Source organism: Pagrus major, chromosome 23 (genome assembly GCF_040436345.1).
Source record: "Pagrus major chromosome 23, Pma_NU_1.0".
In the NCBI taxonomy this organism is placed as follows: domain Eukaryota; kingdom Metazoa; phylum Chordata; class Actinopteri; order Spariformes; family Sparidae; genus Pagrus; species Pagrus major.
The window spans coordinates 12,971,368-12,994,359 of record NC_133237.1 but is presented as its reverse complement, the minus strand read 5'-3'; the positions used below and the strand labels follow the sequence as shown (position 1 = coordinate 12,994,359).

The following is a 22,992-nucleotide window of genomic DNA, read 5'->3' as shown; positions in this document are numbered from 1 at the left end:
TTCAGAATATTTTCACCCTGTAACTACATATTACATAAGTTGGGTTGAAACAGGCTAATGTTTGAAATTAGTGTCATCCTCAAGTGTTCCTATTCAACTATTATACATAAAGGTAATGCATTTGCAACTGATTATTCTGTCTCTTCTAACAAATCACACAGATTTTCAAATACATATCAGTGTACAATAGGGTCAAAAATTCTTTGACCACTCGTCAAAATACTTCAATTTTTTGTTTTTTATTACAACTGATAATATAAGCTTGAAAAATGTACTTGAATTTCAGAATATCTTAGTATTTAGTATGTCTTTAATGACGGCATGAACTCCACAAGTTTGTGCACACCCTGATGACGTGTGTCATCCCGGCATCATTTGACGGTGTTCACAAAGCTTCTTGTTGTGCCACAGACTGCTCGGCTCTCTCAGTCTTCAGACGGCCCCATAAATGTTCAGTGTGGCTGAGGTCAGGTGACTATGCACTGACTTGTGGAGTCCATGCTAACATAGCAAATATTATATTAATATACTATATAATACTATATATTAATACTATATATATAATACACATATTTTTTAGTATACTGTAGTATGTCACTATGCTTGTTCCATAAGGGAGAAGGTTGGCAGACACTATGGAAGGATGATCAGAGAAGTCTTGTGGACCAATAGGGATGCAGAAACAAGGCCAAGAAGCTAGAGGGTCAGAGAGCAACCCAGACACACACGCAGATAGACTCATTGATCAATTTTCCCAGAAGAAATGGGGAAATTAACTGGGATGAAAAGAGGGATGAGAGGAGAGTGAGGCAGGTGGGGAGATCCCTGGCAGCCAGCCTCGCTACTTCATCATGTAGAGAGAGAGAGAGAGAGAGAGAGTGGCACAGGGAGAAGCAAGGGCACAATACAGCAGTTACAGAGTCAAAACAAATGTGTGACTGTCTGATGCCAAGGACAGTGGGCAGACACACTCTTTATCAGCTTGAACACTGGTTGACCTGGAAGTCACTCCACACTGACGGATTCTTCCTCAAGCAGCTGAGACCCTCCTCACTGTGTCACGAGCCGTGGTGACACACGACACAACTCTGGATCGTTTGTAGACGGGGAATTTGAAACTAGATGGGACAGTGGTTGTCACAAAGATCATGGTGGGGGAGGACGTGTTTGTGTGTATGCTTCAATAACAGCAGGAAACGCCGCGTGTACACATTAAGTGTGTGTGTGTGTGTGAAACATCGAGTGACCTATCATGCCGTGCTCTCATTGGGAGAAGAGACAGGCGCAGGCTTCAGTGCCACAGTGAGAAGCAGAATGTCATTTTGATTCACTCTGAATGAGACTGATCCTGAGGGTTTTCACACGAACGCACACACACACAAACAAGCACACACACAGAGACACATGCGGGCACTAAGGAGGGGAGCTCTGCCGAAAAGCGTCCTTGTAAATTACAGCGATCGTATTCAGACATGAGTCATCCTGTTCTTAACAAGCAGACACATACACACACGCGCAGCTGTTGATTTGGTGCATCCATTTAATAGAGTCATTCCTACATTTTCCATGGATTATATAAATGCACACACACACACACATACATGCTACTTTTACAATTTTACAGCAGTGAGGAAAATCATACAGAAATAGAATTTGGTTCTTAAATTATTTATACGAATAGGAAGTCAAATCATGCAGCCAACTTGTGAAGGCATTTTTTTCCATCTCAGTCTTAGTGGAGAAGTCTTTGTTATTATGTTTACATGTGACAGAAAAAAGAAATGAAACAAAGCTGAACCCGAAGGGACACCAAAAAGTCCACATTTGATAACCAACGGTCGGTATTTAGAGAAACAATCTCAAAGACTTTCTTTCAAAGCCGAATGAGATGCAATATTTATATATTTGCACCGTTAAGAACTTGGAGTAGGTCACAGTGTTCCTGGGGGAAAAAGCATTAAGTGACTGCTAATGCAAAACAAACTGCCCTGCTGCTGCAGCTTCACATCAAAAGCATTTACCTGGTAAAACATGAGTTGATTTTTATCATGAAGTGGTCACAGAAAATGCAATGTGTGTCATCAATCTCAAAAATGCATCTCAGGAAAATGACAATCCCCATTTTCTGTATTTTTGACAGCTGATGAGTTTGAAGTCTGGCAGGGGGTAATGGTACGAGGAGGAGAAGCCTCAGTTAGCTGTTAAATGAAGAGCCGCAGCATCACAGCAAGGTAATCAGTCTATCTCACCGTGCCCTGCTGTTGGCAGACTCATGCCGTGTGCAGCATAAAATCAGATCACAAGCGAGCACTGAATAATGGAAAAAGGCTAATTATTGGCTGACTTCTTTATTGAAACAGCAATGATTTGTTTTGCTGCCCCTGGAATTCTGTGACCTGTAGTATTAAAATGCATGTTGTTACCATCAGCGACCACAGGTGTCGCCAAATCGTCTGAAATCTTAAACATTGCAGCTTTAAACAGCAAGATTTAAGAGGATCTATTGGCAGACGTGGAATATATTACTCATAATTATGTTTTCATTAGTGCGTAATAACCTGAAACTAATACGGGTTGTGTTTTTGTTACCTTAGTATGAGACTTTTACTGTATATCTAAACAGGGAGTGGGTCCTCTTTCATGGAGTCCAACATGTTGTACCGCTAGTCCGTCACAGATCAGTCAAAGAATGGCCCTAGAGAGGGTCTCATGTGCAGCCACCATTGTTGAGGGTTGGGTGAGAGGTATTTTGTTGTTTGCCATCTGCACTAAAGCCACTAAATCCTACGCATTGGACCTTTCACCGACAGATACAGGAAAAAGGTTCAGCATATTATGGTTAATCTAAACTTTAAGTGTTTATATCCTGCAGCCAGCAAGGAAAAAAGATTTTTCATTAGAACGAAATAAATAAGAAATGCACTCAGGTAATAAATTGGTTTTGCACATGCACTGGAGTGCTCCATTTTACATTTTTATGACTGACATGCATCATTTTTATAAAGCGGTTTTCCTACTGAAGGTGGTGAAAATAAGAGCTCCTTAGCTCGGCCTTTTTGTCATTCGAACACTTCACAAAGGCAGAGAGAGAGACAAAATGAGAATCAGCAGCACAAAGTGAGGATCCTAAATTGTTTCATCAAACAGAGAGACAGACAGCCTGATAAAGTTGGAAAGCCCCAATAGAGAAAAAAAAAGGATTAAAGACGGGGGCAAGTGTGTGACGAAATGTGTATTGACACAGAGGGACAGGCATAAAAATAGGTAGAGACACAGAGAAGAAGAAGCGGGGGAAAGATGAGAGGAGACTAAAGACAGAGAGGAGGCCCTGTCCACATCCTAAGAAGATTAGACATACAGGAGCGAGAGGAGAAGGAAAAAAGACATAATGCTGAAGAGAGAGGAAGACAGAGACAGTAAAAAGCGAGCTCAACTTCCTCAGTCACGCGTGGACGGTCTCCAGGGGGATACTTGAACATTCTGAGGGTAAATATCCCACAAGTAATAGCCTTAAAAGAGCAATCAAATTAAATGCTGAGGCTCAATAACAGCATGCCTCCCTCCCTTTCTCCTCAAAGCATCCTTGGTGTCAGACTCAGTTAATGCCCTCCCAAAGTGATTAGGGAGTGACACGACCAGCCATCAGCGAGCGCTATGGAATCAGCTGGGTGTGAGTCAGCCGCATGCTGCTTCATTTCCCCAGAGAGGAAGGAGGGCCCGGGGTCAGCATGACAAAGAAACTGAACTCAAACCAGCGCTGATTCACTTCACATGTCAGCGCAAAGGCTGCTGATATTGTTGGCTTTGATGGGTTGAAGGTGGAGAGTCATGCAAGTGTCTGTAATGAGTAACCCTTTTTACACAGAGATCCTGCAATACTGCCATGACTAAGACTCTTGATAGAAAGGCAAACTACTGAGCCATTAACTACTGTAAAATACATCCCTCTGAAATAAGGTCCCATGGTGGTCCACTGGAAGGGAAGGGACTTCGCCTCTCTCAAAGCCAGTATAATGTATAACACAGGGGTCACCAACACGGTGCCTGCGGGTGAATGGTCGCCCGCAATGAGCATATGAGTCGCCTTCAGGCACCTTAAACCTAAACTGTCTCCTAATACATGTAACCTATTAAATGTATAACAGTGTTTTCCACACATATACTTCACTTGGGCAGGCCCAAGTATATTTTGCAACCCTTTTAAGCATTTTACACTTCCCGTCCAAGAGAGCGACGCCATCCGCGGTCGAGTAACTAGCGGACAATCTGCCCTCACAGGACTTTATTTTCCTGCATTCTGGTTCCGTGATTTTATAAAATGCATGCCCCCACCCCTCCATTTTTTTCCAGGAAATCTAGTATTTCTTTCTTTTCTGTATTTCTTCGTCCATCCCGAGGACAAGGCACAACATTATAGCAGACTACGCTGCGAGTGTCCTGAGAAAATCTGCTAGGTTGGCATGTACGTTTAACGCTGGTGATGTAAATTGGAGCAAGGGTCTGCGCGGTAATGATCTCGCAGTGAAGCGGAGTATCCCGTTGCCAGCTTAATTCCGGTTTGTACCTTTCATACAGAACAGCAAGGCAGAATGACGGCACAACATTCCCGCTTTGAACAAGCTGTGGTGGCTAATGTGTGTGGAGGAAGATGTGTATTTTCTTCCAGGCTGCTCTGCAAAGCCTTGTACCCTTAAACTCTGAGCTACGAGGCGATGGGTGAGAAAGGCACCGTGACCTCATATAGCGTCTGTCCTTTGTCTCCTGTCTCTTGTTTGTTTAGAGCTAAGTCCCAAACAAGTCTTTTCCCGTGCTTTTTTTTAATGTATCCGTGTTTGTTTATTTTCTGCCTCACTCCTCCATTCTCTGCAAGTTCAACCCTCTGTTGTCGGCTCTCGCTTTGCCAGCACAGAACCCCAGGGCAGCTTCTTTAGTTGGGCTATGGGAGTGCTACACGCGCACGTACACACACATTTATACGCAACGCAGGTCTGATTGATTTTTTCATTGCCTGTCGAGGTATAATGTGTCCCAAAGTGTTTTGCGTTTGTTTTTGCTGGGAGGGCAAAAATTGTCCAGCGTTTGCTCTGTCACACCTGGGAATGAATGAACAGCTGAGAAAAGGGAGGGACAGAAGGAAGGGGGGGGGGGCGACAGCTGGGGAAATTGAAATGATATTGACAGAGAAGAGATATAGAAAGGAAAAGAAGGAACGCTGTAATCCAAAGGGGGTTCGGCCCTTATTTTCAAAGAAGGCTTTGTGGTGAAAGTAAGAAGAAAAGGCACAGGGACGTCTTAATAATATTTCGTACCACACATCGTCGTGGTATTATTTCTCCCCATTTCACTGTTACCTCCAGAGAGCAGTGCTAAAGAGATAGCAGAGACAGCAGCGAGGAGCCAGGATACAGATTAATGGAGAGTATGGCGCATGTGTGTGTGTGTCTGTGCGTGTGCAGGAAAGAGGCATATTGTGAGAATGAATAACAAAGATGTTACACACATAATCCCTGGATAAAAGGAAATGCTGTATGAATGTGTATGTGTGGGCCGCAAGACACACCTACAGTTGAGATTTTCATAAAAGTGCACTTGAAGATTTCTAAAGAATATCCTTGAGCTTCAAAACATTTTTTATTTTTTAATTTCCGAGTTTCAACTTTTGTCCTTACAGTAGATATTCAGTTGAATTAGAAATAAAGTGCGTCACAGGTTCAATGCTAGGTTACCCACGTAACACAACTCTCTGCAGTGTGATTATTACAGTGACTGCGCACAAAGTTGCACATTTTCTGAAGGATTTGATCACATTTTAAATATTCTGTACACATGTTCATCCACAGTCAGCAGTGACTTAATGCATTAGGGCAGGTTAGGGGTTACTGGTGTGTTCATGCGGGGATGCAGGGTGCAATTCAGCAAATAGTTTCATCATAACATCATGCTTTTTACGTCTTACCTCTCAAATGCACAGAGAACAATATTTCAACACCAGTTTTCGTGTCAAAGGTGTTCAGACAGATGTCTCCAAAGTCACACTAAAACCCTGGCACTCTGTGTTGGCTTTTGCATTTCTTACTATGCTATGAATCAGGGGCGCCCAAACTTTCTCCCTTGCAGGGCCAAAACTGAAACTTAACTGCAGGGTCTGGGCCAAGAGCAAAAACCTTGTCTAGCATTTTTAAGATCCAAAATGGCACCAGGATCCCAACTGACTTCAACGTGTCACTCTGCCCGTTAATCTGCCAGAGCATGAACAGACATTTATATCATGATTATTTCAAGGTGCAATATGTAAGAATTTGCCACCTGTTGAATTCATAATTAGAACAAATAGGGGGCAGCATTTTACCGTAGTTAGCGCTAAATGCTGCTCACAGTAGCCACCATTAGCTAGTTGACTCAGGTGGTCCGGACTGTGAGTTTGGAGCAGCAGGGAAGTGTAGGTGCTTACATCACTGGCACGGTAGCTTTGGACTAGGCCAGGCCAGATACCTTTTCAACATGATACTTCACATTCTGTTGATAATCTTAGTACATTTTTTGAATGTTTCCAACTTAAATTCTAACATATTGCACCTTTAAACATATATTTGTTTTGTCTAGAAACATGCAGTGGGCCAATTTAACCTTATGGGTGGCCATCTTTGGCTCACGGGCCCCACTTTGGTCAGCCCTGCTATACATCTTTAATACACTGGCTACAGCTGTATAGGTAGAGATTGTATTGGCTTAGATTATTACATATAGCAATCATCTATGCAAAAATGAGTTGGTCACACGTGTTTGCAGCTCAAGTTCAAGTCTGCAATCGCACAGCTGCGTCACGCACACGCCACATGCAGACACATTTCCCACATGGCGCCACCAGGGAGCACAAATTCTGTAAGGTCAAAGTTCATGGAACAAAAGACTTAACACTCATTGTGTGAATACAAAAAGCAAGACAAAAAATAAAGACTTAAGAGGATAGAGCGTCGAACTAGAAGAACATAAGCTGACAGCTTAAGATATGAAAGAAGTGAAAAGCTGTTAAATACTTTTAAACTGCATGACGGTGATTAAAACGCACACACACACGCACGGGCGAGCACACGCAAACACAGGGCCCCCCACTATCATATACATATTACACATGTACTATGTTAATGCGCTTTTTCAGTTTTATTATGTTTGCATAGAATTAAATGACACAGTAATTAACTTGTGTTAACTCTTTAAGAAGGGCTGTGCTGTATAGTACAGTCTGTGCACCAGTAGATATGGTGCAGGTGCCAAGTTGTGAATCAAACGTACCATTAAAGGGGCTCTGCTGAGCTTCTGTGCTGTTGTTTATGTTAGCAGACTCCATTTATAAACTCCCGTTAGCTACTGTGGCTCTCTATTAGCAGAGCGGAGAGAGGCTCTAAGACGGGCTTGTATAGGCAACGGAGAGAGACGGGGATGTTCTCATTTTTCACGTCACCTTACAATCCGCTCACAAATTCTCACATAGAGCTTCTTTACATATGCTTGAAAAACAATAGTTAAGCAAAATATTAAATGTTATCCATGATGTCACTGTTTGGAATTGTTACTGACATTTCAAAAATATCTGAGCAACACCATGCTGTATCTTTCATCATGTTAAATGCATAAGGCGATAGTATCGACTCTCTTAGGTCTGATTTCATGACTCATTCTAGCCATGTAGTAAAAATAGCTTGACTGGAATAAATCTCACCTTCATTTTCATTGATGAATAGCTCACTGGCAGAATGGCGGCTCTCTGACCTATTAGCTCGTACGATGTGTTGCGTACATGCTGTGAATGAGTCACACATACATTTACTGAAATGTGTCTTGTGAGTCTGTGTGTTTCTGTATTTGTACATTGTTGAATCAAAGGAAAGGTTCCAAACCAAATATTCATACAAATCTGTATTTTAAATACAGGCTCAGATTATTTTTTCTTTTCTTTCCTTCTTTTTATTTGTGGCAATATCCAGCCATGGTTCAAAATTGTTGTAGAGCAAAACCCCCGTGAGAGAAACTGTTTCAAAGGTGCACTATGTAGTTTTGGGTAAGAAATATTAATCAGAAGAGAAAGATCTTTATTGACTGTTTTCCTATTTACGCCTAAACAAACTAAATAAACAAACTCTCTTTGTTTTCATGACTGAATAAACCCAATAAACAGACTGACCTTAAAGGACAACACAATTTCATGCTGTTTTACTTTGTTTATGTTTGGCGGACCCTGCCAAACAGTGTTACGGGGACCTTATTTTCCTCCGAGAACAGCTTGTTTATTCAGTGATGAAAAAAAAAAATTCTGAGTTTGTATTATTACCTCATTAATATTGTAAATATTAAAATCCTGAGGTTGAATGACTTCTCCAAAACTACATAGTGCCCCTTTAATAGAAATATATAAAACAATGTGACCATCTAAAGGATGACATCATACATTAAAATGTTCATCGGTTATGTTGTTGTTGTGAAAGAATGATTGATATCACAAAGTTGAACCCAACTTTTTTTATAATAATAGTTAAAGATTATAGGAGGTAATATCCGTTTAATGATAATAAGTAGATAGCCTATCCTCTCTGTTTCTCTGGTCTCTGCTGGGGATTCATCCATCGGGACCACTGTACCTGTTAACGCAGAGACAACGCACCACCCACGCGCTCTACACGGGAATTAAAACAAACGCACCCCACGCACTGAAGCTAGCAGGTACCCTGTGAAGGCTTCATGGGACAGAGGAGCACTTATATCGAAGTTTAGACCACACAGACACGTTTTTTTTTAAAGTTAATTATAATGTGTCAAAATAAGCGACCACCATGTGAGCAGCCAGTTATGAGCAGGTGAGCTAAAAGGTGTTTTTACAGTGACGTTTCAACCGCCAAGTTTAGCTAACTAGTAAAGTTAGCTTGATATCACAGGTTAGCTTGGAAGTTAACTGTTTGGCTTATATTGCCACTAAATAACATAAGGTATCAGTCAAAAATGTCGTAATGCACTCTTTCAAAGCTAATTTCCCCGTTGTGGGACTAATGAAGGATTATCTTGAAGTACTTCTTCATGCACTGTCAGAAATTTTCAAAACAGGCTCAAAACAGGGAATGAAGAGATGAGGAGACAGATATGAAGGAGGAAAGCAGACATGTGGAAAGAAGTTTAAAGAAAAGTCTGAGATTTAGAGAGGAAAATAAAGAAGGATTCAGAACTAACCCAGCAGTCAGGTGATGGAGACATGTGTTCAGACTTAAGGTCATTTAAGGCATGATCTAAGTGATATTAAAATGTGTTGACACTAAACATGAACTAAATGGAATAAGATCAATTGTTTTATGCTGTTTAAGGTTTGTTTATGGTTAAATTCACAGTTACTGCCAGTTGTGATCCGATGTGTAAAGTTACACAAAATACTGGTCGTCCACCTAAAAGTCAAACTACTTTAAGTGAGTCCAAATATCTAAGTTTCAGTACCACTGACTGATAATAAAAATAACATGCAGATTTTGTTTGATCTGAGACACCTGACCATCTATCCATCCATTACCCTCACAGGTCTGTAAGCCACCCTTCATTTACTACTGTAGCCTAGTGTGAAACATATATATTTATATATATATACACACACACACATTGTGCTATGGCTGTGCATTTCTCCTCAGCTGCTATGCTCCTTAACCCCAGTCCTGTTAATACGTGGTTCGAGAGGATTAGCATCATGGTGATCCTGCTCAACTGTGTGACACTGGGCATGTACCAGCCCTGTGAGAACATCGACTGCACCTCGGACCGCTGCCAGATACTGCAGGTAAGCGAGACCGCTGTGTGTGGTGTGTGTGCGTGTTTGCCCGTGTATGTGTGTAAGAACAACATTTCAACGTGCTGATGAAGTGATAGAACAAAATGATGAATTATTTGACATAAAGTCAGAGCAGCTCACCACTCTTCTTGTCACTACTCAAGCTGCGATGCAGACAAACACTGCTGCAGAATATTTCTCTCCTGGAAGGTTTTATATTCTCTCCTGCTCTCTGAACAGGGAATTGGGACCTGGTTTGTTTTAATATAGTCTTGTGGAGCCGCATGTGATTTTGTCACTTCATGATGAGAATACGCTAGTGGAGTAGAAAACTGTGGTTGTGGATGACCACAAAGGCCACAGCTGACAAAGTTTCACCCACAGGCTTTAATTCTACTTCTGCTGGAGTTTATAGTTGAAACCACTGTTGGAAGTTTAGCTGCAGAGTGTTAATGAGACCATTGATTTGCGTAGAAATTTATAATGCAGCTGTCCCCAGACATTTACAGCTGCACTGTATACAGTACTGTATACAGGGGGCCTTATGGGCCATAGTCACCACCGCAATATTTGTGTTCTGCTTCTGAAGCTGGAAACAAAATTAGCCGGTTAGATTATCAAGATGTCAAAGCGCTATGTAACTGATCTGTGTAACAGATCATCACTGACAAAAGGAGTGACTTCTATTTTAAAATTTTATACTCTCATTTTAAATCACAGATTATTTTATTGCCTTTTTATTGCAAATTGGCAATATTTTGCTTCTGTTTCTGGTAGTAAGCCGTATAGAGTTGATGTGAGTTATGTGCTACAACTGTAATTGACCATCTGGCTGAAGAATCAGTGTGCGCCTCTGGGATTGTAATTGCTTTTAGCTAAAGGAAATTTGGCAGGCTCAATTTCAGGTGTGACAAAGACGACCTAATTTTGCCTCACATGCTTTTTGTTGGTTTAAATCCCCATTGACTTTGAAAATGTGTCGACAGTAACCTACGCTGTGGTGTCTGCTATTGGTTTGTCCCATGTGCTGCTGCGAACGTTGTCCGATTGCACTGCATTATCTCACTTGCCTACAGCACATTAGGGCGGATTATCATATCAAATAAAGCCCCCCAGTCCAAACTGTAATAGGTTTATTTATCTCATTGGATTTTCTCTTCATTGTGTGGAAATTTCCAATAAACATTCACTGCTGTTTTAAAACCGTGCGACACATCAACTTGCTTCACTAACTCTCTTCCTCCTCTCACCTAACCTCACCTTCCATACTGTCTTTACTTCTCTCTATGTTTCTATTCCCCCATCCTACACTCTCGTGCTCTCTCCCTTCCTCCATCCTTTGTCTCTCTAACAAGCATATTGTCTCCCCAGGTAGTGTGAGGGGTCCTATTCTGGTGGTTGCTAATGGTAACAGGAAGGATTTTGCTGACAGAGCTTAGATTGTTAGAGTGGCCCTCACATTCCTCTCTGGCCCTCTGTAAAATACAGTATCGCAACCTCACTTCCTGGAGCGAAGAGACAATCAGCTATGAACAATGTGTGTATTATAAGGGTGCAACAATCACAAAAGTCATGGGTTTGGATCATACTACAGTTTTGAAACACTGATAAGATCCTTTTTTAAAAACTAAAGGGTTAGGGCTGCAACTAACGACTATGATTTCATTATCGATAACTATTTTTCATGATAGACAACTAAAACCCAAAGAATCTTCATTTACCATCATACATTACGAAGAAAAGCAGCAAATCCCTACATTAAAGAACCTGGAACAAGCTAATATTTGATATTTTAACTTAAAAATGAAAATTAATCGACTGTCGACTATGTTGCCGATACATTTTTATTCCCAAAGAAATCGATTGACTAATCATTGCAGCTCTACTTAGGGTAAGGGTTGAACTGACTTAAAAATACACTGCTTTGACTCACTCTCTCAATGTACTGCCCACAATACTATCTGATTGGTTACACGTCAGGAGTAATAGCCTGTCCTGAAGGCGACTGTGCCTTCTGAGGGCTACTGAGGGGAGCCAAAGGGAAGGCAGTGGATATTGCCAAAGTTGCGATATAAATCTCAATCTTATGACCTTTTTTTAGGATGACAAGCATGTCCCATTTCACAGTTATGCTGAAAATGCTTAAAGACAGAGTCTATGGGATCATTGTGCTTCAGAGTGAAACACAGCATCTGTCTTGTTTGTCTTTTCATTGCAAATCTGCATAGAGATTTAGAGAATAACTAAAAGGTAAAAGTGGCAGTAAAAGCGTTTTGCACACTATGATTGTTAAATTTTGCAATTATTGCTCAGTTTGCTTGTGGGACAAATTGTGGGTTATCTGTTCGGATCAAGGATCAACTGTGTTGCTTTACACCACCAACACACCTATAAATGCACTGTTGTACTGCTTTGAAGAAAACAAACCTATCCCCATGGCCAGTCACCAGGAGCATAATGTGTATCTTGGGTGTTCTGACCATTCAACTCTAATATCTTGTGAACAACTAATCATAATCACAGTATGGCTTTAATTTAATTTAAGTAAATCAGACGAGGAAAAGCAAATTAAAAGTAAAATAGCAATGATGCTTTTAATTTATAAGTGGCTATTTTCCCTCAAAGCCAAGAAGTTTAACAAGCTCACAACCAGAGACTGCCGTGAGGAAGAACATTGTACTGCAAGGAGGCGGAGGTTCTCTCCAGCCGGCTCTGCCCAATTCAAGTCATGTCTGCATTTGCATAGTCATCTCATGCAAATAGAAAGTTGTTATTCTACCTAAAATGGATTTGGATGCGACGGAGCTCATTATACCGTCAAAGCAACACCTGTTCACCTTTATAATGAAGCTTCAAATGTTCAGAAAACACACAGACACTTTGTCGAATAACCATCCTATTTATCAGTGAGTGTGAGATTTGTCCTCACGGTGCCTTTGGATTTATGCGCTGATTACTCTCGTCATTTACTCATTCATAAGTAGAGTAAGACACGCATGCATATTTTATTTTAAATGGTCGAAATCCTGATGACCTACTTACAACGTCCGCTCCTCCTGCCAAATAAGCGGCACAATGACAGCATGTGAAGTAGCTTCCACACCAACTCCTATTTCATATCATGAAAGGGCCCGTCACGAGACAGCCTCAACCTCTTTACAAATCATGTTGACGATAAAACCTGATAGGCTGACTGAAGAGGAAGCTGGCGGTGGTGACAAATAACTATGATGAATTCATTCCCCTTTCACTCAAGAGCGGAGCGCGACAGGGATCCAACTGGTGCAGCCAATGTCGGATTACATGTGAAGCGTGCAGGCTGCATTATTTATCAAAACATCATTTAAACCGCATGTGAGACTGATCTTCTCGTCTTTCCCATTGCATGCTGCCAGCTCTGTATGCTGAGTGTCTGTGAGTGAATGAGCAGGGATGAAACACACATGTTGGGATCAAATGACTTACAAGGCACTGTAATGCCTGGTGTATACAGACAAAACAAAAAAGCACAGATTTATACTTATAGTCTTGTGCACACTCATGAATGCTGAAGTTCACACACCTGCAAGTGCACAAATGTGCACCAACTCATTTCCTTTACGGCTTTTAGATATCTTGAGCCCTATAAATAACTAATGGTACAGACAACGTGTGCACTTGTAGAAAAATGGAATAGATAGCTGCTCATCCCATCTCTTGACTCTCGCTATTTTGGTCTCAGACAAAGCAACCTCCCCTGCCGCTGCCAGTGCTGCAACATGAATAAATCCCCAAACTTTCACACACCATTTGTCTCATTCAATGTGCTCTGCAGCTACAAACACCATCTTGCAGTTCATCAGTGCTGAGTGAAAAAAAACATCTCTCTTCCCCAATTGAAGTGCATTACTCCTGGTTGTCCAAAATGTACCACGTATCAGTGTTTTCTAAACTGCTGTGGGTTATTGTTGAGGCTCTAGTTTGTCATTTAACTGCCGCCTGAAACCCTAAAAAGGTAATAACCTTGTGGAAAATTGTTTTCCCGTTGCGGGATGTGTATTGGTTTGTGCCGTCTGATTTGTTGAGTGCACAGTCTCTATTCTCAGGGTATACTAAGTGTGTTTTAGCAGCCTAGAGCAACATTCAGTTCTTGTGATCATTGAAAATTGCTATATGTTCGGCATTTTAAGGCTTTTTTATATTCATGGTTTGCTGTCAAATTAAGTTATTTTTTATTATAAACTGGGCTGCTTCAACCTTTTTGCTAAGGATCATATTTGCCTGTGCCAAGGAGGTCATATTTTCACCCGTGTCCGTTTGTTTGTTGGTTGGTTTGTCAACAGGATTAAGGTTTGGTTTCCATCCTCTACAGATAACACCTTGCCCATAGGCTTACATGGATAGGTGGTTAGTTGCATTATATGCTATTAAGAAGGGGGCACTGCAGATGCTTTAGGCAGTCACAGTGATCTCAATTCCAAAAGTATTCTCCTTCTAGCTATTAAGGTGCAAATGCAATAGCACTTTCTTTGATATTAGTCACTATAAGTGATTTTATCATCCCCCTGCACTAAGATTGCCCTAGTAGGGATGGGTTACATAAATATTAATGTCCAAAATTCCCTCAGTCTTGAGCATGACCTAAACATGTATTAAATCTGCTTGGCTATTTCACAGCGATCAACATGTTTCATCAGTGTTTTGGTATATTTTTCCTAATTTCATGTAAGGTCAACAAAACAAGCATTTCAAGTTTATATAACTTTGAGATTCAACATGAGTTGCAAAATTGTCGTCCCATTTGGAATAGTGTGTTTTGCTCTTGTGCTCAGTTTGGGGATGGATGACAGGTTTTGGAACAAAAAATGCTTGTCATCATCTATAATCCAGATTATGACCAAGCAAGCAGCCATGCGGCTTCATTGTGTATTTGAATTTCCAGGCCTTGGAACTCGCTGTGTCAAGAGGCAGCAGCTTGAGTTATAATATAGTAGGAATATGTAACAAGGCAGCAAACACAGTCATAAGGCCTCGGGCGAAGCATTGGGAAAGAGTTTTGTTCCGCATTTACAATAGGAGGTTTAGCTAGCGATCTATACATAATAATACAAGCAGCACATGGCAGGGATATGAGCTCATCTATCTCTCTCTCAGTTTATCCCTCACTGTCTATCCTCTCTTCATCTTTGTTTCCCTGTTGTTTGACCTGGATCTCCCTCACTTTCTTCTTCCTGTTCACTTCTTAGTGATTCAAGTGTTGCTGCGTGGGTTGGTGCACATTGGGCACCATATGTTTTGTGTTCTTAGTTCGCACATACACACATTTAGCTCTTTGAAGCCATTCAAACCACAATGTTAACAGCAAACTTTGCTCAAGCAATTGCCACTAGTGCTTTTATAGTCATTACTAGAGAGCACACACGAACACATTAAGAGCACATCAGTCTTGAACATCACATATGCTGTTAGTGGGCTATTAAATCACAATTTGTGGTGTTTAAAAAGGCATTTGGGGTGAAAATAACTAATCTGACAGTTCCTGTGAGCTTTGAAATGAGTGCTGCTGTGGAGTGTGAAACCAGCTACACTCTAGAAGTGTTAAAATTGCCTTTGAAAGGTGGAAAATAGAAGGTCATGGATCTTTTCTAGGTGTTATATATATGTAGGAGGTCAAAACTGAAATTCGCTCAAGGCTTGAGAAGAGTGCACATGCTGTTCATTTTTTGTGGTGCTATCAAAGTAAATCTTTTTCTTTTCCAGAAGGTATACTGTTAACAACTAAAACATATGACCTTTTTTTTTTTTGATCTCATTTTTACCTGATATATAATATAGGAAATATTTGACTTTATATTCATGCCAGTGAAGCACATTAGATTGAACTGAATTGAACTGAAGGACAAGTGCTCCTCCTTCTCATTCACCGAGAATTGAGATTGAAACAAAACGAAGAGGGAGCTTCAATAACAGCTTGAGCCTACTCATTTCATGAACACAGCAGACGAAACAGATGCCTGGCTTATGTGTTTAATCTATTCCTCACTTCCCTCCGTCTTTATCTCCATTTGTCCCCTTGTAGGCCTTCGATGCATTCATCTACATCTTCTTTGCATTGGAGATGGTGGTAAAGATGGTGGCTCTTGGGATCTTTGGCCGTCGCTGTTACCTGGGGGACACCTGGAACAGGCTGGACTTCTTCATCGTCATGGCTGGGTGAGCAAATATGTCACAGTGTTTGTATTAATTCTTTTTAAAGTCTGTATGTCATGATTTTTATGGAACATTGACGGTGTGTCAAAAGTAGTCAACATCTTACTGTGTCCTATCATAAACATCAATGGTAGGCGTGTCCTTAAATTTCATGACTTCAGTGGCCATAGTGAGGGTTTAGCAAGTGATTGGAACTTGTGTATGCAACTGCAGCTACTATCACACCCTGTTTGTCATGTTTTAGATAAAATATGGTGGACTTCTGATTTTGTGTGGATATTTTTGGCAGGTAGGAAATAGGGATGCAACTGGGCTAAACTGGGTGATAAAGCTTTGTGGCCTTCATGACAAGGTCCAGTCAAAAATTGAACAGAAAAGAAGAAATCTCATGAAGAATATTCTCTGTAAAAATGAAGCTAAAGATATTTCACTGTAAGACTCATTGTAACAGTAGACTGGGCTTGTGTGGGGCGTCCTCTGAGAATGCAACCATAAGGCAGCAATCTCTGGTACTCTGCCACAGACATTACAGTATAGGAGGGGACTGGGCATGCTGCAGTATGCTAGAGTATAGTGTATTCACAAGGGTAAAGATGAAAACGTCCTGTCATTTTTAGAATCAACAACAAAAGTTGTTATGGGGTTTCTTTTTGGACAAGCGCATATGCTTAGACTGGAAGTAAAAATGGTTTGGAAGGTTTACAGGAACAAGGAAAGAAATTAAGGAATGAAAGATGGAAGCTGGGAATTTAAAAATGACAGCCGCGCTGAACAATTCATGGCACTTGCCCACAAAAACATACAAATCCCCTTTTGGTTTCGCCCATGGAACTTTATTTTGAACAAAAAAAAAACGGTACTGTTCAACAACAGACTGCAAGTTTCTTGAGTTGCAAAATAATCTTTTAAATTGTCAAACCTTATATATGTAGTTCATGGCACGATTCAAACGGGATCAAAAACGTATGTGTCCCTTCGTACAGTACATATTTGTTCCGGAGTAACGTTCCATGGTGGTCCATCAGAAGAGGAGGGACTTTGCCTCTCTATTATCATATTGTGCAAGTCGTTCCATAAGTTTGGTTTGTTCTTACAAAGTGTCCAATCACACACTGTTACCCTGGGACATACAAACACACGTGCTAGATAGAGGCATGTGCACAAAACTAAAGCAAACACACCTGCTCAAACACCTGCAAAATGTGTGTTTGTGTGTGTGAGAGAGAGAGACAAATAGGGAGAGAGGTATAATAGCAGACAAAGAAAGGCAGGGCAACAGACTTACCTGGCTGGTTAGAGAGACATCCATCTTCATTTGAAGATCCCAAGTGGATGCTCATAGTGTGTGTGTGTGTGTGTGTGTGTGAGATTACCGTCTGCCAGTTTATCCCTCTTGAGTTTGCTTAATCTGTGTATGTGTGTGTGTGTGTGTGTGTGTGTGGCATATGCATTTGTGTGAACGATTCAGCCTCCGTTTTCCTCTTGGCAGCATCCATTAGATTAGCGTGTAGGCTAATTGCAGAGGGCATTGCCAAACTTGCCAGGCCAATTCACAGCCGACAGTCTGCTATGAGCTCCATGTCTGTTACCCACGGGCACCACCTCGCTCTCTCACCCTCCTTCTACCTCTCTCTCTTCCTCTTTCTTTCTTTTTCACATGCTCGGATGAACATCCTCCCTTGTAATCCCCCCTTCAGACCTCATACAGATGAAGCTTTTGTCCACACAGGCTCTAAAGGGGGTTTCATGCTTTTGCTCCGTAACCCTGCCACGCACAAACTCCGTCTTTGAATCTGCTTTATTTTATATACTGTATATTTTATTTTGGCCTAATTCACTGCACTGACTTTTTTTTTTTCATAGCCTGTCTGGTAGCCGCAGCAATAACAGAAATGTGGCAGCACATCTCTTTGCGTGGGTCCACTGAGATTCTTGATCCAGGGATGAAGCATGACCCTTTTTGTTTTGTTTTACAAGAAGTCAGTCTTGTCTTCCATATTTTTTTCTAATGTATGCCAGAGATTGGTTGAAAAACTTTACCATGTCCAAGAAATGATAAAAAACTTTCTCACACTGAGCAAGACAGACTGATGTTTGCATTGCAACCAGCAAATGTTTGACAATTTTTTGCTTGAAATATGACTGAAATGATTAATCTATTATCAAAATAGTGGCCATTTTTCCCCCTTCTGTTAATCAACTAATCATTGCAGCTCTAATTCTGTATATGCAAAGAAACAATGGCCTGATTACATTTTGTGGACCTGCCCTTCCAGCCTCAGTAACTTGATTGTGATGCATAATTAAACAGGACAAAACAAGACCACAGTTCACCCTTTTCCTCACTTTCTTCAGAAATGACGGTGTTTCTTTTTTAACTGTCAAAAGAAAGAATGTCGTTCCTAATGTACAAATGATGCAGGAAAACAATTTTCTTGACATTTAGAAGGTTACTTTGATGAAGGCATGTTGTTAATTTGACAGTTAAGTCACTACAGATTTTGCATGTCAAGGTTCAAGACTCAGTTTTCCTTTTCTCTCACATTAAAGGTGCATCTGATCTCTTCTCACTAGGTCTACTCCAGGTTTCCCCTCAAGCTTTGCATTTCATATCGATATAAACATGCACACACACACGCACGCGCACACACACAGACACTAGTCACATGAAAGCATGAATGAGATGAAGGCATCATGAGCAAAAAAGGAATGTGAAAAATAGAGAACAATCATAAAAAGGACGCTTCCGGCAGCCTGCTAATTACCCTCCCAAACACAGCGGCCCGCTTGATGTGTACAGGAAGAGACACTTCTATAGAGCACACACACACACACACACACCCACACACACACGCACACCAACACACACACACTCACATGCAGACTCATCGGTGATCTTCTGTTCTGTCCCACTTTATTTGCTGCTCTGTCCTCCAGATGCAATTGGATCTCTAACAAAACAATAAATGTGCTTATCCATGCAATTGTTTATGCTTCAGTGGGTGACGACTATCTAATAGTTTGCTGCTCTCATCCTGTAACCTAATCAGGCAACATAAAAAAAAACACTTTTGTACCCTTGAGCTCATTAAAGGGAGGACATGTATGTTTTAATTGTTCTCAAAACTCCCTCTTGACATTTTAGCCTTCTGCTCAGTCTCTTGGCAGCCCACATCAGATCATTAGAGCTACAACAGATACTATAATGTTTGAGGCAGGTTGTAATAACACCACTCTGCCCAGCCGGAAAAAGCCTGTCCCCAAAACAATTGTTATGCTCCTCTCTCTGCTGTGACATTTTCATCAAGCTGCTGTGTGGCATTTCTGTCTTTTCGACTGCACCAGGTAAAGAAAATTGCTCTGCTTTGTGCCTCCACATCCTTGCGAAGAGACAAAGTTTGAGGCTCCAGAGCTTTACTTTAAACCCCCAGTGTAGGACTTTTACATATAAATGTTTGTTACATTCAAGCCCCTACCAAACAAGTTCAGATAAATCTCTCTACTTTGCAGTGCACCAGAGTTTGTAAACCTGGAGTCTGTGGTGACTTTTCTGCATTGGTAGCAAGTTTTTTTTTTACAGCAACCAGCAAAGATTGGTTTGCCGGAGCTGAAGGGGAGCAACCGTAGCAACAGAGAGGAGCCAATGATGTCATAAGCATGTTGACAGTGTTTGAAAGGAATAAGCATTTCACCCAAAAGTCTGATTTAGCTCCCTACTATGTCTCTGCAAATTTGGTTTGAGTTATTTCACCCCTATATGAATAAATTGTTAGTTAATAGAACATCTGCCTGTCAGCTATAGTTCAAACCCTTGTTACAAGTAATCCTACTCAAGTGTGAGCTTACTCTGTTGGTGACTCTGTGCTGCAGTGAAGAGCAAATGGAAAGAGCTTGCCTGTGGGATTAATAAAATATCACATTATTGTAAATGACATGCTTCGTAAGTCTATCTATGTGAGAGACAGTGAGCTTGGCTTTTTTTGTCAAAGCCAGCGGATGTGCTTTGGGTCTTCTTAGTGTGTGGTGATGGTGCTGCTTCTGGTATCATGCTGTCCCAACACTGTCATGGCCCCAGGAACATCAGTTCTGTGCACAGACAGGCTTAAATACTATTACACAATGTACACCGTTTACACACATTCACATGCACGCAGTTGCATTTCTGCTCTCGTTTAAAACACACACATACACTCACACACACACACACACACACACACACACACACACACACACACACACACACACACACACACACACACACATACACACACTGTAAAAGTGATTCACCAACTTGAGCTATCTCTGTGTCGGTGATAACTGTCATGTAGTGTGAGTGTGGTACGTTTAAACATACCTACCATACACACTGCTTTTACACTCACACATACACACACATGGCAAACCGTGGGCATTCTCCTGTGAAAGTGGTTTGGGTTCGGGGGCACAAACAGCTTAGCCATGCTGTAGAAATGACTTGCTAACAGATGCCAGGCTCTGACTGAGCCACAACATCCTGCAGGCAACACTTAGAATAGAATGAATCCCTCTTTTCCAGCTCCCTCTTTCTTTTCCTCACCTCTCTTTCATGTTATCCTCCCCTTTTGATGCTTTGTCACTTTGTCCCCCCGCCACTTTCTCTAGAGTGTTGCGACACTCTTTGCATTACATTCCCCATACTGTTGGGGCTCACACAGCTCGGGGAGGGAACAGGTGAGACCAGATCAAAGAGTGACCGCTGATGTTGAATCATGGTGCAGGGGTCTCTGGTCCAGCTGGATATCCTTTTTTGTCATATTTTGAGCCAGCAGTTCATTGAGGTAACTACAGAAAGGTTAAATTCTCTTTCTCACTGTGTTTTATCTGTCTGTTTAAACAGGATGGTAGAGTACTCACTGGACCTGCAGAACATCAACCTGTCAGCCATTCGGACAGTGCGGGTCCTGCGGCCCCTCAAAGCCATCAACAGAGTGCCAAGTGAGACATTTTAAGTTTATGTGTGTGTGTAAGGTGTAGTGCGCTTTTATGTGACTATGTATTGTCTGTGTGTTTGTGCTTGTTTTCAAAGTCCTTTTAGGCAGGTCTGGGCAATTATTTCGGGCTAACAAGACCAGGCCCTTATCTAAATAAATAGAGAGGGAGCCATAACTTCACTTAATAGTCACCAGGACATAAAAACTGCATGTAAAGAATCACAAGTCAAATCTGATTAAAAACAGCTTGAAAAGTTTGGAAACTTTTTTCCCAGGTAACACTTCTTGCACATGCGCAAGGTTGAACAACACCACATTTTTTTTATGGCTCAATCTACAGCGCTGTGAGCAATATTTCTTTTCCAAGAATGGCAAAGGAATGATCTGCCCTCCTCCGCCTCTGATTGGCTTACCCTGATAATTTTACCCTAACCCTAAACAATCATCACCCCTCATGTCTAAACCTAAACAACCAAACCAACATGGACAAGGAGTATGAGGCAGTTAGAAGCACAGTTGGACGGGTTTTTTCCTCACCATCCCAGTGAAAGAAAATTGACCTGTCTGATGTCTGAATAACCTCACCTTTGGGGCCGCGTATATGTGTCATACAAGCGCCATCTCTGGCGTCACGGAATTTTCTATTCAAAATGCTTTAGGTAGGTTGTCTCCTCTTATAACGTCTCTGTTCTAGTTTCTTTTTATGTTTGTGTTGGCCTGTCAGTCTACATAAAGCACAAACGCATCTGCATGAAAATTCATGTATATGTATTACATCTCTGGCTTTTTGGTGCACCCGTGTGCCACCTGTTCCCCGTGGGGATCATTAAACATTCATCTTATGCTTAATCACACAGCCCGCTCAGGCCCTGAGTCACAGCTTTATCAGATTTACAAACCATCCATTAATGCTGCTTCACTGATCAGTCCGTGACCATAACCCTGCTCCTCTCATCTAAAACTCAGTTCTCGGCCAAACTTTTTAACTCCTATTGATTTCTTTGTCCTGCTTCTCTAATAGGCAGTTCTTAATCATTGTAAGCACCAATTAGCCTGCGCAAGCTAGGTTCAGACTGTTCTCATCACTTAGTTCCGGCACTTTAGCAGTTAGCCAAGCATTAGCAACTAATGCTAATTGCGGGTAAGAAGTTTCAGATAGGTTGTAAGATATCCTTTTTATTGTTATTTTATTTTCTATTGATATCATAAAAATAATTTTGCTATATGTGATTCTGAAAAGGTGAGACAATTTTGTATTTTTTATTTTATGTAAATTATGTTTCAACACCATTTTTTTCTGTTACATTTTTGATGAACGATAACGTGCTAACTGAAAACATTGCATTTCCTGTGACTAGCCCAATTCAAAATACAAGTCAACTCATGTTCCACCAATCAAATGCTTTTAATGTGAAGCTGCAGCAGCAGTAAAACAAACACAGCACTCTGTAGATACTAAGTGTCTTTTCTTGTAAAAAGCTGGTGGATCAGGTATTACCAGAATTGTCACAAGCTTATTCGTCTTTGGAAAAATTTCGTCACCACGGCAACCCTAATATAAACAAAGGAACTTTTCTTCAACAAGCTGAAGTTACTGAAAGGGATTTTTAAGATATTCTACTGACACTTTTAAATAATCATGAAATCAGTCCGCAGCAGATGGAGCTGATAGCATGAAAGCCCTGTTGCCTAATTCATTTAGGACCTTGGGGACAGATACTGCAGGAAAAGGAAACCTTTCTAGTTAATGTAGACAGAAAGTTCTACATGTGAGGGAGAGAGATGAGCAGATAGAGTAGCTTGTTATCTCTTCAAGCCAACATCTAAAGCTTTTCTATTGCTAACTAATTATTTAACAGTTTTGATCTTATACAGTATATCCTCTTGTTTGGCTTCTCTGCTGCTTTCAAAAGACCCCTGAGAGAGATGCACACAAATCCAAAGTTATAGCCTGTCCTCTGCCTCGAGGAAAGTCTGACTGATTTTAGCTCACCAGCTAAGTGTCCAATCATTGCAGATTCTTCGTATTTA

General features: G+C 41.1%; 1 protein-coding gene across 1 annotated transcript in view; it reads left to right on the top strand.

Annotated features, from left to right (window-relative positions):
- Positions 1 to 22,992, top strand: part of cacna1ia (calcium voltage-gated channel subunit alpha1 Ia) — a 118,535-nt gene that overhangs the window by 33,109 nt on the left and 62,434 nt on the right. Inside the window, exons 2-4 of the mRNA XM_073494259.1 lie at positions 9,700 to 9,811; positions 15,861 to 15,994; positions 20,868 to 20,965. Of these exons, the coding sequence (XP_073350360.1) occupies positions 9,700 to 9,811; positions 15,861 to 15,994; positions 20,868 to 20,965 (344 nt within the window). The remainder of the gene's footprint in view (positions 1 to 9,699; positions 9,812 to 15,860; positions 15,995 to 20,867; positions 20,966 to 22,992) is intronic.